At 40.5% G+C, this 20,209-nt stretch overlaps 1 protein-coding gene across 1 annotated transcript in view; it reads left to right on the top strand.

Annotated features, from left to right (window-relative positions):
* The first annotated feature begins 4,242 nt into the window (after positions 1–4,242).
* Positions 4,243–20,209, top strand: part of Epm2a (EPM2A glucan phosphatase, laforin) — a 48,342-nt gene continuing 32,375 nt past the window's right edge. The window contains exon 1 of the mRNA XM_042684821.1: positions 4,243–4,558. Within this exon, the coding sequence (XP_042540755.1) occupies positions 4,252–4,558 (307 nt within the window). The 5' untranslated portion in view covers positions 4,243–4,251. The remainder of the gene's footprint in view (positions 4,559–20,209) is intronic.

Below are 20,209 nucleotides of genomic sequence, written 5' to 3'. Positions count from 1 at the left end.
CTACATTCCAAATAATACAGTGAAGATAAGAGTTTCTGTAAAGAGCTAATTGAGGTAAAGTGTTCATTCCTGACCATTCATGTTATTTGGCCCTGGCCTGAAATTACTGAAGTACAGAACTGAGATAATGGCTCTTAAACTATGCATACCTTTGTCCCCTATCCTTAATTGTTTGCTATGGAAACTTAATGCTCAGGTCTGTACCCTGAAGAGGGCTGGGGGTGATCTGCAGTTCTGTCTTTCTGTGGCATTATGCTACACAATTGCTTTCTCTGCCATATTCCTTTCCCAATAAACTTTTCCATCACTTTTACTACATTTACTTTTTTTTTGTTTGTTCTTTGGTTGTGGGGCTTGAGCTCAGGGCTTGTGCGCTGTCCCTGAGCTTTTTTGTTCAAGGCTACCACTTTACTGCTTGAGCCGCAGTGTCAATTAAGAGTCTCATGGCTTTTCCTGACAGGGTTGGCTTCAAACCGCAATCTTTGGATCTCAGCCTCCTGAGTAGCTAGGATTACAGCCGTAAGCCACTGGCACTACATTGACTAAATCTTCTCAGGTCTTTTTAGGTCAGATGCAAGAATCAAAGTTTGGTTAAACATGCATAAATTTCAGTAACAGCAGAAATTCACTCTGTTTAGATGGATGGAAAAGTGGAATTATGAGAAGCTACTGGAGTTGGGAAATTTTGATATGTTACAAAAGTAGCAGATTAAAAAATAGTTATGGGACTTTTAGACAAAGATTTGGTGTAATGTGTATCTTTCTATTGTTACGCATTCTCCAAAAGGTCTCAAAGAACCAAGTACACAGTTTTCTAACCCAGAAAGCACTAGCTACATTTGAAACTTTCTAAGCTGTATGCAGACTTTCTCAAGCTACAAAATTGGAATGGTATATGTGATACATTTAACTTTTAGATTTATTCAGTTGAGTAAAAAACTAACACATATAACAGCCCTTAAAAGACATGAATAAAATGTGGTTTACGGGGCTGGGAAGGTGGCTCAGTGGTAGAGGGCTTGCCTTGCATGCATGAGGGCCTGGGTTCAATTCCCCAGCACCACATAAGCAAAAAGTAAAAAGCCGGAAGTGGCGCTGTGGCCCAGTGGTAGAGCGCTAGCCTTGAGCTGAAGAGCTGAGGGACAGTGCCCAGGCCGAGAATTCAGGCCCCACGACCGGACCCAAAAAAAAAAAAAAAAGTGGTTTACATCAGTGAGTGTATATCTACATACATAATATTATAAAAGGAAAGATTTGTAACTCACTGACTAGTGAAAGATTGCTTAGAAAACAAATCACTAGAGAACCAATTTACAGTTTTCTCCCAAGGAGACTTTGAAAGAATGTATTTGAGTTGGCTACTGGAATTCTGTTTGAAATTATCATCCATTCTACTAGTAATATTGCAGTAACTTACCAGATGTCACTTCAGAAGTGAAATTCAATGCACATGAAATTTGTTTTTTTTAAAAAATTTTCTGAATTGTTACTCTACTGAACTAATTTTTGCTCTAAATTCAGCTTGTTCCCAGAATTGTTCCCAAAAATCTGACCTCCATATATCTCAAAAATTATTCCTTTCACTCAAAGCTGTGGTTCTTTAAAATGTAAAAGGAAAAGCTTTCATAGGAGTATTTTTAGGCGAACAGTACAAAAGTTACTGGTAAAGCACAAATTCTTAAGTCTGTTGTCAACAAGAAAAGACTATAAAAGAACAAAATTTACAAATTCCTAGGACTGAAGTCAAATCCTCTATTAAGACCAAAATATTTGTCTTTATAGACTCATTGATCCGTTTAGACTACCACTGGTGATTCATCTATTTGCATCACTCCTGAGGATGCAATTAGTCACAGGTTAAAATTGCAGGAAGTTCACTTTGTATTGAGACCTAATGGAAAAGAACCTTTAAATATGCTTAGATTTAAGTACATCCTATAAAGTTATCCTGATCAAGCTATGCATTTACCCGTGGGCTTTTTTTTTTTTTTTTTGTCAGTCATGGACCTGAACTCTGGGCCTGCGTGCTGTCCCTCAGCTCTTCAGCTCAATGCTAGCATTCTATCATTTAAGCTACAGGGCCACTTCCGGCTTTTTCTGCTTATGTGGTGCTGAGGAATAGAAGAACCCAGGGCCTCATGCATGTGAGCCAAGTGCTCTGCCACTGAGCCACCTTCCCAGCCCCTTACCTGTGTATCTTTAACTGTGATTGGATGTCTTTTACCATGTGGTGTGGCCCTTTGTTTGCTGTGGACTGCATACTGAAGCACAGAAGGGCTTATTTCTCAGTTTCCTTGTGTTTGAAAATGGGGATAATTGTAGTTACCTCACAGGATGGTTTAAATGAGATGATAAAATGAGATGTATGTGAGCTGTGTGGCACACAGTAAGAGGCCAGTGGCAATGACTGTCAATCAAGCCAAAAGACTGATAGCCAAATATGGTCAAGGTCATGAAATATGTCATTTAATCTCTACTTTGGCATTCTTTCCAGTTGCAGTTTTCTTGGTACATACTGTAACCATAAAATTTGTACCATGTTTAAGACCAATACCATTAAATATATACTCTAGTTTGTTTAGTGGCTCAAAGGGGCTTCACTTCTTCCAACAGTTAAAATTATCTAACTCTATGATGAGAGAGAGAAGGAAATAATGTCCATTGAACAAACTGATCACTGTACACAACAAAATTCTGAACAGTTAGGTTTGGGGTTCCTAAAAAAAAAAATGAGAAGACTCACTGAAGTCCAAATTCCACTATAGACCAATAGGCCCCTGTGCACTATTTTCCTAAAATCACTGTTTTGTAATGGCAGCTTGAATAAACTGACTTGCGTGTCACTGTGAGTTCACGTCTGCTTTGCTACTGAATCAGCTGTGTTTGGCCAGCCTGGCTGTCTTCACATTGTTTCCTGATGTTTCTCCTTAAGCTTAGCAACCAATTAAACGTTGACTATCAACCTTCAGGGCGAGATGTGCTACTGGTTTACTGTTTGGCAGTTTACATTTTTGTACTTTTGTCATAAGGATTTTCTCCACACACATTTTGTTTCCCCTTCAGTATGCATATGCTTTGAAATACTAACAAACATGCATGTTTATGCATGTTTAATTCTCATTAGACATGTGTTGTGTTAAAGGTTGGTGAACATACAGAAGTAAGAGTGAGGATAATGTGATGTTTCAAGTAGATGTAAACAAAAGTCTACAGCAGCGACAAAATGAAGAGTCCTTCACATTTACATGAGCAATGTCTTCAGGCCAAATTGACTACAAACTCATTAGTTGACTTAAGAATGTTGTGAAAGTTGTGTTTTGTATTAGAAATAAAATTTGGACAAAGGGCTTTATTTATGTCTATGCCATGAAACACCACAAAAGATCATACATGAAAGTCGTAATCCTGATAAACACTGAATTAGTTGTTGCCTTGCGTTGACCTTGGGAGATATTCGGAAGTACTTATTCCAATCCTGTTTTATACATGCTAGGAAAAAAGTGGTATGTACTGAGAAAAGTGTTTTTCCAGACAGGAGACTGGAGTTAAGGGAGTGGGGGTGGGTGGACGGATGAGGGTGCGCTCTGGGTTCCTGATCACAGATCCTTCGGGGCTGGTGGGGTCTTGAGAGATCACTTCCCCCCCCCCTCATTTTCCAACACAGAACCTGAGGTTCACAAACACCCGCTCTAGAATCTTCTCTCCATTTCGCCATTCGGAGGCGCAGTTTCGAAGCCATTTCCTCCGCGGTGCCCTTAGGCGAGATCCTTTCAAATCTCTGGGAAAGGTGGCTGGCCAATCTCGGAGTTGGGAGGATTTTTCCTCCCCCCCCTCGCTCTTTTCTCTCTCTCCTCTTTTCCCCCCACTCCTCTCACTCCCCCCCCCCGTCTCTCCTCTCCCTCTCTCTCCCCTCTCTGTGTCCCATTTCCCTCTCTCTCTCTTCTCACCGCCAAGTCCCCGTGGAAACCAACCTTCCGCGAGGCTGTGACGCGGCCAGAGGCCACGGCTGGCTCCGCTGACCACTTCCCGCAGCCCCACGCCGCGACTGGCCGTGGCCTGCGCTCCGGGGCCGCGTGATGCCGCCCCAAAAAGGCGCAGAGCCGCCCGCGTCCCCGCAGTCGCCCCGGCCTCCTCCTCCTCCGCCCCCGGCCCCGCCGTCCAATCGCCGCGGCCGCCAGGCGCCCGGGCCTAGTCGCCCGGCCTCGGGGACGCCGCGCGCGGGAGCCCCGCCGCCCGCCGCCTCCTATCGCCATGCGGTTCCGCTTCGGGGTGGTGGTGCCGCCCGCCGTGGCTGGCGCCGGGCCGGAGCTGCTGATCGTGGGGTCGCGGGCCGAGCTGGGGCGCTGGGAGCCGCGCGGCGCGGTGCGCATGAGGCCGGCGGGCACGGCGGCGGGCGCGGGGGCGCTGGCGCTGCCGGAGCCGGGCCTGTGGCTCGGGGAGGTGGAGCTGCGGCCCGCGCCCGAGGAGGGGGCGCCGGACGGGGCGGAGCCGGGCCGCGTGGACACCTTCTGGTACAAGTTCTTGAAGCGCGAGCCGGGAGGAGAGCTCGCCTGGGAAGGTACGGGCCCGGCGCGGCCCCGAGCCGTCCTGGCGCTACCCCGCGGTCGGGGTCGCCCTCGGCCCGCCCGGCCTGGGCCGCGGGCAGCGCGGGCCCGAGACCCCGCGGCCGATCCTTGGTCTCTGCGCCCCCGGCCCCTTGGTGCGTGGCGGGTCACTTTCCCTGGTCACCGCCTCACCCCACCCCGCCCCGCATACCCCAGTTCTTTGCGCCATCGCGGGTTACCCCCCCCCCCCGTGTTCTCCCCGCCCCATCCCTGTCCCCTCCCCGGCTCCCAGGGCGCACTCGGGGCGTCCGGGCCGGGCACCACCCCGGGACCGGGGGAGGGGCGGCGGGGAAAGGGGTCCCGCTGCGCTCTGCCTTAGCTGTACTCCGAGCACTTCTTTGGTCCCCGGTGCGTTAAAATCTGATTCTGGCAATGGAAATCTTTACAACTCCCAGATTTCACTGTCTACTTACTGTATAAAATACTTTCTTCCTCTTAGATTATTGAGAAGGAACGATTGGGGAGAAAAACACGTTTTCTCAGGTATGGAAGGACTGAGACATGCATGCGCCGATTTCTTTAGAAAAGTATAAACACCGCTTAGCACCGGTTGTGAACACATCATCATCTGAGCGCACAGGCCAAGACAGAGTCCCCACGCTTTCCCAACCCCAAATCCTACCATGCACACATCATTCAGAATCCTGCTTAGCCGGACATTGTGGGTATCTCTCAGTATCACGACCGGTGTTTTCGTTTTATATAAAATAGAAAAGAAAAAAGAAAAGGAAGGCGGTTTGGAGTGCCAGGTCTCCTAGGCTAGGAGTGGAGGTGGCTGGCCTGGGAGCCCCCGCAGTGGAGCGTTCTCTTTGAACATTTGGGCATGTTGTGCATCGTTGAATAGAGCCAGAGAAGTGAAATGATTAGGTCCAAATATGTAGCCAGATGGTGCATTTCAGGGGCAGATTATACCCTGACAAAGTGATAGCAAGGCGTAGTCTCTCAGTGTGTAAATTGGAGAAGGTGGGAGCTTGGGGTGTGAGGAATTCAATGCTGTTGAAGGCCAATCAATGACAGGAGTGTCTCTTGAGAAGTTCATCTGAGAGGAAAATGGACTATGTAGCCCAAAAGGAATTCACAAAAATGAAGGAGTGCGCTGGACTATGTTTCAATCTGGTCTTTGTTCCTCTTTTTGTACCCAACAGTTTTTTTAAAAAAAATATTTCCTTGTAAAGCGGGGGTGGTTACATGAGTAAGATAATGAGTACATTTCTTGTTGAACATTGTTACCCTCACCTTTGTTTTTCTCCCCCATTCCTCCCCCCCCCCCCACCCAGTTGTAAAGTTCATTTCCAACTTGGTGTTTTGTATCATTGTTGCAGTGGGTCATCCTGTGTCCTTGTTTGAGCATTTTGTTATTCCCCTTCCCTTCCCCAAATCAGATAAATGTGTATACAAGATGCAGAGCACCAAAATCAAATACAGTGACAAGAGGGGGAAGAACATGCAAAAGAAACAAAAAAAATCACATAGTACATTAAAAACAACAATCTCTGGTAGTATTTATTATCATTTTCATTCCAGGCATCACTCACTTATAACACAGAATTGTTTTTCATGCTCACTTTTAATAAAAATGTAACTTGGGGAAAAGTCTTTCCTTTCCCCAAGCCCTCTCCTTTTCTTTCATTAGCATTCTGGGATTCCTCCTAAAGCTCTAATAATTCACTTATATGACTTTTTTGAATGGACTCACTTTGTGCTTAGAGAGTTCCTCATAAATTTTATGTGATTTAAAAAAAATTAAAATTAGGCAGTATCTATTGACACCTAGTGGATGCACATAAAATTAACCAATTAAAATGTGAGGAACTCAGCTCTAGTTCATTCCTCTTCTCCCTGCTGATTTTTATATTATTTTAAATTACATAAATATATGTGACTTAATTTTCCATTATGTAGAAGATTCATGAATGTAGTTCCATTATGAAGAAAATTACCCCTAAAAAGAGATAAGAAAAACAACTAACACATCATTCCTGCTTAGTTTATCTTCTGCGTTGTTAAATTCTACAGGTTTTGCTCTGTTTTCTTCTTGTGACTTGTTTTAGGCTGATGGGTTGGTTCTAAGGACTGTAAATTATGAGAAGAATGTGGAGAGGCTGTCAGGTGGTCAAGAGCAAAGACTCTTGTGTTCTTGTATCACGTGGCCTCAGTTTATCAGCCAATCGGTTGTCCTGAGAGAGCCCGGTAACCACGGCCATCATTGAAAGGATCAAACTGCTTCAGGAATGAACTAGGTTCCGATAGAACATGTATTATGTGTTCCATAGGGCTAGCTCTTATTATTTGTGTCAGAAGCCAAGTTTTAAAATTAGATTAAAGAATAAATACAAACCTGTGATACAAAAACCATCGTTGGAAGGAAAAAAAACCTACCCATTTTTGTCTCTTCAAATCAAGTCTTTTACATAAAATGATAGCAGACTTGACTTCATATTTGGACTAACATGTTCGTCTACAACTTCGTTCTCAACTTCATATTAATTATTTTACCTGAAGAATCAGAGGGAACTTCCAACATTTCCTGCTTCATTGCTCTATTTCCTGAGTGGAAATTGCTGAGCTCTTTAAGATAGTTTTGGGTTGAAGTATTGGAATTCCTATCCTGTTTTTCAGTAATCTGTTTCTGTAAAGACTATGTGAGACTTTCTTTTAAAGAAAAATCAAACTCCTATGTTCGTTGTGTTGTTTTGAATCTATATCATTGAATTCCTGAACACCTCATTTTGTTGATTGTATTCTCAAATAACTTTTAAGAAATGGATGACAGTATCTTAGTCCCTAGAAGACATCAATGACTTCTTTCTGCTCTAGGGATTGGCCGATCCTTTATGGAGTGTATTGTGCACCGGTCTCAGTAATTTTCTCTCTTCATTGGCTTTGCCTCAGTATTGACCCATACTCTTTGTGGTCCGTAATTCTAATGTTGAACTAAGCCTTTTTTTGTTCTCTCATTCTCTGCCTCTCTCTTTAGAAACTTTAATTTTTTCTCTTATTTTACAAGGATGTATCTTACTATTATTAATTAATGTTACTTGACACTTGATTGGGTCTTTTAATTCCAGGAATTAGTTCCTTTAGTTGAGGGCAGTTTTCATCATTTGTTTAATTCTTTCTCTGTTTTGTCTTTATTTCCCTTGGAAATATGTTAGTTATTATATATATTATATCTTCTGCATATATAGAGAGTGCTTCTAAGCTTTTCTCTCTTAATTCTCATCTGTTGTGTTTGGATAAATTTCTGAGATCTTTACTTGACTTTTATTTTACAGAAATACCTGTGTCATATATGTATATAATATGTGTGCATATACATGTATCATACATAGATGTCTTAAGCAGCCATATAAACAGACATCTCAGCGTTGGCTGCAGCTGGTCTCCAGTGCCCTTGTCCACAGTAGGGTCCTTTCCAGTGTCTGGGGAACACACTGACTGTTGGTGGCCCTTGGGGAGGGGTCATATTGAGGAAGGAGGTGGGAAATCTTTCCATGGACTCTGTCTTCTCTGGTTTGGTGTATGTTTATTTGTAGGTCTCCTTCTCGTTTTTGGTGGGGAGAGGCGGTAGTGTGGATTTAACTGAGGACTTGGTACCAGTAAGCAGGCGCTCTACCCCTGCAGCCACACTCTAGCCGCTTCCTGTAGCTTTTTTAGAAGTCTTCCCTAACCACCTCATCTCTTCTCACAGCACCTGCTCGCTTTTCTCACACCTCTAATTACAGCTCAGAACCACATTGGTTATAGTGGCTAGACTCTTCAGTTGCAAGTAATAGAAACCAAATGTGAGCCAGTCTAAAAAAAGAATGAAGTCGTATCACCCACTAGAAGCAGGTGGGAGTGCAGACAGCCTTTCTTTTCTCTCTCATTGCTCTCTCCATTCCCCTGGGCTTTGTGTACTCAGCCTATGTGAGTCCACCTAGCCAGACTTCCCTCCAGACAGCTCATGCATATATGGTTTAATCCAGAGAAGAAAAATAACAACTCCAACGATTCCTTGTCAAGGGAGATGTCCCACTGCATTCTCCTGGCACTCCTCAAGGAGACAAGAGGCTGGCCTGGCTGTAGCCATCACATGTGGATTCTCTGGAATAAGAGAGCAGAGGGACATTAGGAAAAGGCAGCCCTGGAATCCCCTTTATTTAGAAGGCAAAAGCATTACTACTCCTTCCTTCTGGCCACAAATGTTGTGCTTGGCTGTTTCTACTATACACTTGATCCAAAACGTTCATTGCTCCCTGAAGCAAATTAGAGTTATGACTGTCAAGAATAATGAGAACAGTAGATCTTAGATAGGTAGTTGAAACATTGCAGCATTTTGAAAGAAAATCAAGCATGATATTCTTTTTTTTTTCTTCTGTCAGTCGTGGAGCTTGAACTATAGGTTTGGACTCTATCCCTCAGCTCTTCAGCTCAAGGAGAGCGCTCTACCACTTGAGCCACAGTGCCACTTCTGGTTTTCTGGTGGTTTTTATTGGAGATAAGAGTCTCATGGACTTTCCTGCCTGGGCTGGCTTTGAACCGCGATCCTCATATCTCAGCCTTCTGATTAGCTAGGATTATAGGCGTGAGCCACTGGTGCCCGGCTCTACTTATTCTTTTGTTGTATATCTTTCCATCATACTTTGAGCTCTTGAGCTGTGTGCATCTTGTTCTTTCCATCCTACTCTTTTTTTTTTTTTTTCAATGAGCACTTGGGATCAGATTTATTCTTCTCTTGTCATTCTAGATACTCAAGCCCTGAGTTCAAGCCCCAGGACCGGCACACACACACACACACACACACACACACACACACACACACACACACATACACACACACATATACACACATGATCACACTCAACATTTGTGAAGGAAACTGCGGCAGGGGACATATGGATGAAAAAGAATTCTTCATTTTATTTATTTTTAAAATGCTTATATACATCTGCATATATGTCTTTTTTTTGTCGATTGTGGGGCTTGAACTCTGGGCTTGGGCGCTGCCCCTCAGTTCTTCAGCTCAAGGAGAGTGCTCTACCACTTGAGCCACAGCACCACTTCCAGTTTTCTGAGTGGTTTATTGGAGATAAGAGTCTCATGGAGTTTCCTGCCCGGACTGGCTTTGAACCACAATCCTCAGATCTCAGCATTCTGAGTAACTAAGATTACAGGAGTGAGCCACCGGCGCCCGGCTTGCATATATGTCTTTGTATACACACAAATATTCATGTGTCTATTCAGGATAATATATTATCTTGAATTTTGTCTAGCAAAAACTACAGAGAATTAGGAGAATGATTTATAAGGAATTGTTTTGTGTAGTCATAAAAGGCTTCATACTGTTTCTCTAAGAGAATTATTAGGCTGGGCCTGATGGCTCACGCCTGGTAGGTGGGGGAGTGTGTGGAGGTGTAGGGTTCAGGATACAAAGCTGATACTCAGCAAGAATGTGAGACCCTGTCTTAAAAATAATTGAAGCATAAAGGGCGGGGGCATATCTAAGGTGGTAGAACACTTGCCTAGCAAGCACGAAGCCCTGCACCAAACACAAGTAAACTATAGAAGAGAATTACAAAGTTTCTGAATATTGTCATTGTAGATTTCAGGAACTATTTGTACCCTAAGAAAAAGTTAGTAATGAAATTTATGTCTTCCATTGCAAAATAGCAACATCTTCCCATCTCCATTGATTTCAGTCAGTGGAGATCTATTTGATGGGTATCATAACCATTCAGCACAAGTCTGGAACTCACACACGGAGCAGTAGATTTAGGGTTACACTGTTATTTCCATCATTTTAGATTTGGTTGTATTTGAATATTGGCCTTAGGGTAGAGGTAATTCTAAATGTTCTGTGAAAATACATTGGTTTAAGGTATTACTTTAACATACACTAGTGCAGAATAATATGAACAAAGGTGAAGTTAATATAGAAGACTATTATCGATGGAATTAATATAAATACTGAATGTTTTGTCATTGGCTGGTTTATGTTTATTAGTTTTTGATTTTTCACTGCCATGTAAAAGTATCTCCTAAGGAGAATATTTGTTTGAAAATCACTTTGCCCAACAGCTGAGTATACTTCTACTCTCTGTCTTCTTTTCTTGATTGCAAGCCTGTGCCTGTGAGTTTATAACATGAGATCACAATACAAAATTGTCTAAGAACATCAACTTTTGGAAAGACATTTGAAAAAAGAAAATATATGACAAGGAAAACACACATGTATGTCCTATTGGATAGAACACAAATCCCGTATGAATTTTAAAGAAAAAGACACAAGACTGTCAAGATTTTCACGGTAATAGGGTATTGTTATGGGCTGTGTTTCCCAGACTACTTGACTATATATATGTGTGTATGTGTGTGTGTGTGTGTGTGTGTGTGTAGATAGATGATAGATTACCTCTGAGTCTCAGTTTATCTCCTGTAAATTGCACTGTTTGGACAGGAACAGAGGTGTCACGGGAAATTGAGAACGATCATGTGTTGTGAACTCCAATGTTTCTTTGCTCTTAGTCATAGGACTCCATCATGCCACTTAATCCATAGCCCTAGATTCAAGAAAGATGTATTAACATGTCTATGTAGACCACTGTCTTTTTTTAAAAAAGGAATAATATATTTGGAGGCACTTTGAAAATTATTCAGCTCTGTTATTCCACTTTAAAAAATGATAGGAAATTTGTAATCTTTTCAAATAAGAGTGATCTACATTTTAGTTCCTCTAGGTGGCAGCATGTCACTTCTACTCTACTATGTTTACACTGGGTTTGCAATTGCATGGAAAAAAATTCATTTTATATGAGGACCACATTCTCTTTCCATCTTCTCTTTCTCCCTTCTTATCCAACATGTACCTTTCAAAAAATTCTAAAAAGACCATGGTCATTTACTTAAAAATATGTATTTACATGTTAACATAATCTTCCTAAAACATCAGTGCTTCTGGAACTTCTTCATATTTTGGATCAGATCAAAACCCATTTCTTTGTTGTGATTATTGATACAGAAATTTGAAATTAGTTGAAAATTATTCACAGAAATCTTGCCATTTGTTCTTTATGAATGCCTAATAATTTGTTTTTCAAAAGAGTCGTGGGCATTTTAGACTGTGCTTCATATATTATTATTCCATATTCTATAAACCATCATGTTATTGTAATTCTGAATCCTTTGATGATTATGATGTGTTTGAGATTTGCTTTATTCTGATTCCTTATCAGTCTACTTTGTGTCAGAATCTCCTAGAGAATTTTTCTACAAGATGAATTCACAGTGGAATTTCCTTGCTGACTTCTGTTGATATTAAGCTTTAGTGTAAGTTAGAGTATTCTTGTCCTGTTTCAAAGAAAGAAAGTCAGAATTATCCAGTTTTATAGTGGATCATTAGTGTTCAGTTGTAAGAGGGTAATCAAAGTGATTTTTAAGCTGCCATAGGAACTATATCTTGCATAAGATTAATTACCTGTTTTAAAAATTAGGCTATTTTAAATTGTTTATTAAACTAGACTCAAATAGAGGGCATCTTTATTTTTAAATACCTGAAACTTAGTAGGAATTTTAATTGCTGTGTGTTAAATAGACTTTCAAAAATATTTTTAGGGAGGAAGCAAAGTTATTTTACTTTAAAACATCTGACAGTAAATTGATACGTTGCTGGAAACTTCATGTTTTTCGCTTAAAGTTGTAGTCATAAGCCATGTTCTGGATTTACAATATCTAGAATGATGATAAGTTTGGGGCTCTGCCAGCTTGAGTATTTAAAACATATTTTTTTGACTAAGATGATCTAATTTCCTGATTTACACAGGAATTTAGGAACTACAGAAAGCAAAAACCTCTGGTAGTTCACCATCTTTGCATATGTCAGATACAGGTTTAAAAATCGCCTTTGAAATCTTTCCTGATCTGATATCAATCCAATTTGTACAGGAAAAATGTATATCTTACATTGGAGGAGTATCTTAGTTTCAGCAAAGTATATTTGTGAAATTTCACGATTTTTGTTTTTGTATACAAATTAGAAAATGACCCTGGCTGGTTAATTAGTGAGGTAGATTTATTGCAAGTTGTGCAACTGGACCCTAAGGACTCTGATTATTAAGCTATTGCAGCAGGAGGTGAGGAGCATGTGAAGCAGCCTGCTCCCAGCTCTTCGCTGCCCTGTGTGTGCATTGGTGATTTAGGAAGAAGAATTGCTAATTTTCCAATAAGGGAAATTGGGGTAGGGGAGAGTTGGTGTTTTGATTGAGAGAAGCAATATTCAAAATATGTACTGAAGAATTAACCAACAAGAATAATTAATACAAGCTGATCTTCACATTAACAAGTTATTTCAGACAAATAGGAAACAGGACGCTTGTTGTCAAAGAGAAGGGATACTATTTTGGAGTTTCACAGGGGAAAGTTTGCATGGTTTAAGAAAGGAGTGGTCAGACTCTGAAAACCAGGTGAGTCACAGGAAAAATCAGAGATCTAGAATTGGGAATACATTATCTATGTGGTTAATATTATTACATCAGTCCGAACAAAACTTATATTAATACTTTTTGAGCATGGTTTAATGTTGGACCTGTTTTACAAGTCAGTGCATCTGCTTTCCATATAGACTACAAGGATTGCAAGATATAAGAAAGGCATAGTAGTACTTGAGCGCTGTCATTGAGTTATTGAGCACCAACTGTGGTAGTCCCTGTGTTAGACTTTTTTCTAATGGATTATCTAATTGAATTCCCTCACAACTCTATGTCATAGATCCTGTTAGCCTTTTAAAAAAATTACAAATGAGGAAACAGCCACAGGTTGCTTAAATGATTTTCTCATTCCCGAGTACAAACAGTAAGTAATACAGTAAGCCTTCTCTATACAGATGTGGGTTCCACATCTGTGAGTTCAACCAGCTTTGGATCAAAACTATTTGAAAAAAAAAAAAAGAATTGCATCTGTACTGAATGTATACAGACTGTTAAAAAAAATGGCACTCATGAAACAATGCAGTACAACTATTTATATAGACTTCACATCAGTAGGTAGTCTACATGACCTAGAAGGGATTTAAAGTATCCAGGAGCTAAGAATAGAATACGCACACATAGGGTGCCATGCTTTCCAAGGGTATAAGCATCTATGGGTTCTGGTACAAAGAGTGATACTGCTCCCCACAGACCTGAAATGGAGTCTGGCGCTGAATCCCGGGACCATGCACTGCCTGCTCTAAGACACTGCCTTCCAGGAGATTAGCACACAGAAAAAAAAAGAGAAATTAACATGGCAGTTAGAATATCACTTCATTTAGAAGCTGGTTTGTGATTGGCTGCGGGCAGATATTAATAGTGCTCTCGAGATGTTAATAGTGCTCTCAAGAGTGAACAGGAAGTGAGAAAGTTGGGTGAGGGCAGACTAGTCTTGGGAAAGCAGGCAATGGGGGACGTTGGGGGAAGACACACCTGAGATTTCAGGGAGGGCCCTTTAAGGCTTGTGTTAGGAGGAGGAGATAGAACAGCAAGGAGGCTGTAAAATCAAATCACCTTCAGGAAGTAGGCAACAATGGCCTGTTTCCTTCTGTCTTGACAAGAGTTCTTTTTTCCGTTTGCTTTGTTTGGTCCTTGGGGCTTAGGCTTGCTAGCAGGTACTTGTTCACTTGAACCACACCTCTCAGTCTTTCCATTTTTTGGAAGTATGTTACAACACTGCTTCTTTTATTGTTGATTAACTTAACTGGAAATCCTCTGCAATTAAAATTTTGATACATTGGGTACTTTTGAATTAAGTCAGGCTGGGATTTGTAATCCCTCAGGAAATATGATTTATGTCCTAAAAAGTTGTGTTTTGTTTTTTTTTTTTTGATGGAGAAAGATGATGTTTTCCAACCTATCTTCATTGCCATCAGTGGCATACGTAGCAATTTGTTCCTTAACGTTCTCCTTAACTAACAGGATACCCATTTGTCTCAGCAGTGGTGTGATCAATCATTGTAGCTCTAAGCAGTTACAATTACTTTATTCCCCTTGGCTAGCAATTGATCTCCAGATATCTAGGTCACAAGTGCTGGGTAAATCTTTTGGGTGAGACTCCCAGGAGAGCTTCCACGTTTCTCATATAAAGGGGCATAGACTTAGCTGGCATGGCCTTTATCCTTCATATGGCAAGCACTCCAGACATGATGCCCAGGGGAGGGTCAGCCCCTGAATCCGATGAAAAACCAAGTCTATCTCTGAAGGATGGTGTAGTTCAGCCTCAGAGGGAACTGGGTATCCACTGCTTCTGGGCTGTCTGACTTCCCATTCCTCATTCTGTGAGATAGACATATTTGTTTAAGTTGCTGTTAGTCAAAACTTCTTTTTTTTACGACTAGGTGTAGTGTGTAGAGGAACAAATCCTTCTTGAGTTATTTCTTATATGTACATAGTTTACAAGTATAGAAAATGTCAAGATATGGTCGTGGAGATTTGTCCTTAGATCATTTCTTCTCTCTCTTTCTTCCTTCCTTTCTTTCCTTTTTTTTTCTTCTGGTTGGTCATGGGGCTTGAACTCAGGGCATGGGCACTGTTCCAGAGCTCTTTTGTTCATAGCTCCACTTTCGGTTTTCTGGTGGTAATTTGAAGAGTCTCATGAACGTTCCTGCCCAGGCTGGCTTTGAACCATGATCCTCAGATCTCAGCCTTCTGAGTAGCTAGGACTATAGGTGGAGCTACCATTGCACCATGATAATTTATTTAGACATCATTGAGAGTTAGCACAGGAAACAAGAGGCATCATGAAGTGATATCTCACTGGATCATCTTCATTCAGGCAGTGCATCATTACTGAAATGTTACATGATTCTGTCTCCCCAATTAATACATTAAGTAAGCACTGTTATTTCCACAGTCTAAAGCATCTCTGTAAAAGAAGTTCAAAGAATTTGACTTATCATTTTCAGAAACATTTAGTCTTTGAAATTTTGACTTTCTCATACTCTCTTTCAATGATCTGTGCAATTGTAGTTTATTTCCCATAGTTAGATTGGGGTCTATATGATCTTCGCATCAGTTGCATATAAAAATCTTCATAAAATATTTTGACAAGAAAGAAACTCAAGTACAAAGCCATCAAAGATGGTTTTTTTTTTTCACAGCAGAACTTGATCAGTTCAAGGGAATGTTTTAAGCTATTTGGTCCACATTGTAGAAAATCTTAATTGAAGAGATATTTCATGTCAAAATATTTATTAGCTATGAAATTGCTAAAATGAATGTTTTCTGGGCTAGGATAGCATTAAGTGTAAGGTAATTGTCAGTTTTCTGAGGAGTTTCTGTTACAAATATGGTTACTGTATGTTTTCCATATCCAAATATTGGACATAATTGAGATACGGCTACTGAGATTTCCTTTTGCCCTGCATTATTTGTCTGTACACAAACAGGAGATGTAAAGCTTTTACAATGTGTAACAAATGAATTAGCAAAATCTGGTCAGAAGTATTCCCTTTTATATCAGAAAACTTACACAAATGTCATATATATTTTTACAACTTAGATTTGTGTTGATGATAGACCACCATGAAATCGCTACTCAATTCTGGGAAGGCTGTAGAGCTAAAAGAAAAAAAAAAAGACCTGCCAATTTAATAAGCAACAACAACAAAAGTCTAGACAGTAGCTTAAACATTGTAATGATAGTAGAGAAAACAACATTAAAAAAATTAGTCCAATTTAATAAAACTTCATTAAATACATGAATAAACATCTCTGCCTGTGACTTAGAAAGTAAATGCAATGTATCTCCATTTATGCAGAGATGATGTATTCAGTGATCTCTTTGTTTCATTCCTTCAGGCATGGCATTAGGCACAGAAAAATTTCTGACCAGGTCAAATCTTTGAATCTTTTTTTTTTTTTGTCGGTTGTGGGACTTGAACTCTGGGCTTGGGTGTTGTCCCTCAGCTCTTCAGCTCAAGATGAGTGCTCTACCACTTGAGCCACAGCACCACTTCCTGTTTTCTAGCGATTTATTGGAGATAAGAGTTTCACGAACTTTCCTGCCCGGACTGGCTTTGAACCTCGATCCTCAGATCTCAGCCTCCGAAGTAGCTAGGATTACAGGTGTGAGCCACCGGCGCCTGGCTTGGATCTTTTTTTTAAGGTTATATTCTATTGAATTATTCACAATTTTGTTTGTTGCTTTGCGTCAAGTCTGTTAAGAAGTTTCGGATTTTCTGTGGACATTATGTAAGATGAAGAATTTGATTATTATGTTTAACTTCAAATGGACACATAATTGATTAATAGTAACTTTTTTTGAGCGTTTCTTAGGAGAATTTACCATCTTTGTGATATATTCCATTCCAAGGTATGTAGATTATTATAAATCTACTCATGTCAAGATTTTAGCTTTGGTATTGACTACCTCTCACAGACACTTGTATTAAAGCACTAGTTCCCAGGGACTAGGAGGTGTGTGGGAGTGTGGGTGTGGGGGGGAGGTCTCACATGAATCCACAAGTCCCAAGGAGTCAGGGCTATGCTGTATAACTGGTGTCTTGTTCTAACTCTCACTTTTTGCTTCCTGGCTCATGAAAGGAGTCACACAATCATTCCTTTGCCCAATACAATGAATTCATTCACCCGATCTTGGGCTGGAACTTCCAGAACAGAAGCAAAACATGTCTTTTCTCTTTTTATACATTAATGATCTCAGTTTTTTCATAACCGTGACAAGAAGGTGACTAGCACATATGGCTTCTTTAAATAATGATTGAAGATGTGAATAAATGGGTCTGGTACTCTTCAAAGTCATGGAATCCAGTTAAGTACATGGATGTGTACTTTGGTAAGTGACATAGACCTCCCCTGGAGCTGTAGATTGTTCCTCTACTTACCTAAATTTGTTCTCATCCGTGTTCTGCTTTAAATAGAAACCATTTTATTGCTTATGTGCCTGATGCAGACATTGTTGTTGACCAAACCTTAAGGTCCAAGTCCCCTGTTTCCAACCCTTTCTCACATTCTTGGTCTCACACATCTTTCTTCAAGGAACTCCATTTTCAGTCTTCTTTATCCAAGAAAAACGTCACGATTTCCTTTCCCAAAAGACCAGTTGCCCCTTAGTGTGCCTTCTGACGTAGCATTTCAGCCACCATACATTGAAAACACGACATTAGAGTGAACTATTTTCAACCTCTGCTAATTCTCCTCAGGAAAGAACAACTGACATTTATTTTTTCCCCTCCAAGTTCTTTGTTACTCCCCTAGCACACTGCTTCAATTTAGCTTGATAAAAGTCTCTGCTGTCCTCATGTCTTTCTTTAACATGGAAATCTTCCCTTCTAGTGTTTTCTGTTTTGTGTAATAAATATTTTCTTAAAATTCTTTGCTAGACCTGATCAGGTTTCTTTGGGGAGTCATCTTTCGAAGGTCTCCCTCTGGAGGTGTGCTGTGAGTGGCTCCCAGGCTGAGCTGTATTTATTTCTCCTGCTCTTTATGCTGCCTTAAGCTTACCTCAAGCTTACCTCGGAAAGCACCACTGTGTCCCACCGGCTGCTAAACAACATGCAAAGACCTTTGTTGTGTTCTCATTGCATATGAATAAACCTAGTTTGACTATTAATGAGAACAAATGAGGCCAGGCCTATGATGTACAGAGTATGAATCCACTAACTTGTTATTCTATCAAATAGAAAAATTGTTCTCCACTGTGTGGCTCAGTTGTGACTAGAGGTAAATTTTCATGTGCAGATTCACAAAAGGCTTATTATCCCACATTTCAAAGTCCTTCCCTCCCACCCTCCCTTCCTTCCTCCCTTCCTTCCTCCCTTCCTTCCTCCCTTCCTTCCTCCCTTCCTTCCTTCCTTCCTTCCTCCCTCCCACCCTCCTTCCCTCCCTCCCTTCCTTCTGTCACTCAATATTGCTTTTCTTTATGATTCATCTGGGTCTTATCTCAATTGTCATTTACACTCAGATGACTCATCTGTATTTTTAGCTCAGGATTCTGATCGGAGTGTCAAACCATTAACTGTAGCTCAACTTGACACCTCCTTTTGTATATCTAAAAATAAACTAAATTTGCCCTGGCAACTCAACATTCTAAACCCAGTTTCTTCCAGATTTGGCATCTAAGTAGATGGTACCACTCCCTGTTGCAGTTACATTCACTAAAAGCTTGAGAATTCTTTTTTTTTTTTTTTTTGGGTCCAGTCGTGGGGCCTGAACTCTGGGCCTGGGCGCTATCCCTCAGCTCTTCAGCTCAAGGCTAGCACTCTACCACTTGAGCCACAGCGCCACTTCCAGCTTTTTTCTTTTTTCTTATATGGGCCTGAGGAATCGAACCCAGGGCCTCATGCATGTAAGGCAAGCGCTCTACCACTGAGCCACCTTCCCAGCCCAAGCTTGAGAATTCTTATTGATTCCATTTCCTCTATTTTATTATTGATTATTGAAGTTTATCTTTTCCCCAAGTTCTTTTTATTGACCACGTCCTGTAGCCTGTCCCTTCTGAATCTACTTTCCATTTCTACCAAGAACATTTCCTCATCCTCTACTGGTGATCACATAGTAGTTTACTACTACTATCCTTTTTCTCTCATTATTCTTCAACCAGTTTTCCTTTGGAAATTGGAAATTCCATTTTGGAACCAGACAGGTCTTTTCAAAACAAAAGTTTGGCCATACAGGCTTAAAATATTACATAAGAACATTGTTCTTATGACAAATATTTAAATTCTTCTCATGACCTAGTAAAAGATTTGTCTCAATATCTATTTATAGAAGAATAAACTTACACAGTTCTCAATATTTTCTATTAAATACTATTAGTATCTATCTATATTCTTGCTAATAGTTCTGTTGAACATAAATGTCAAGTGTGTTTCTGGTATAGGTTAGCTATCATCTATTAAATATCAAGGTTAATGGAGAGGCGGTGCAGTGACTTGCAGCCATTAAGGGAATAGAAGAGTCTAATCTAAGAAGATTAGTAATGATTTATTAAGTGAGTCATTGTGCTTTCCAGTTGATTGAAAGGGGGTTCTATTCCAGAGAACCACCTAATAATTTAGCTTTTTTTCCTTAGATTTTATGTTCTGCAACTTTAGGCTACTTTGTAAGAAAGAACATGTAGCAAACCATTTACTTAGTTTTTGTAGTCATAACAAATGTAATTCCTATAAATCACTCAGACATGTATTTTGCTGATATAGTTTTCTTATAATTTATGACATGTACATGGTTTAAAGAAAAGAATAATTTAAAATAATCACATATTTTAATAATAAATAATGATCAATTTCATATGAATGAAGGCTTATCTCCTCTCCTCCTCTCCCTTCCCCTTTTCTACTCCTCTCTCCTACCACTTGCCCCTGCTCCTTTTTTAGCAGAATGTCATAGATTTAATCACTTAAAATCAACAGAAGCATATTGTAATTGTGAACATAGGAATCTAAAATCAAGACACTAGCAGCTTCCATGTTTGGTGAAGGCCCACAGTGGCTCAGAGATGATACCTTTGTATGTTTGCATGCAGAATGAACCAAGCAGAATCTATGAGGCCTCTTTTCAAGTAGCCCCTGCTTTGTGAGGATTCTACCCCATGACCTAATTGTCTCCCAAAGGTTCTACTTCCCAGTGCTATTGCCT

The sequence above is a fragment of the Dipodomys spectabilis genome, unplaced genomic scaffold (assembly GCF_019054845.1).
Source record: "Dipodomys spectabilis isolate Male_0828 unplaced genomic scaffold, ASM1905484v1 ptg000001l, whole genome shotgun sequence".
Taxonomy (NCBI): Eukaryota; Metazoa; Chordata; class Mammalia; order Rodentia; family Heteromyidae; genus Dipodomys; species Dipodomys spectabilis.
This window is presented reverse-complemented; position numbering and strand designations above follow the sequence as displayed.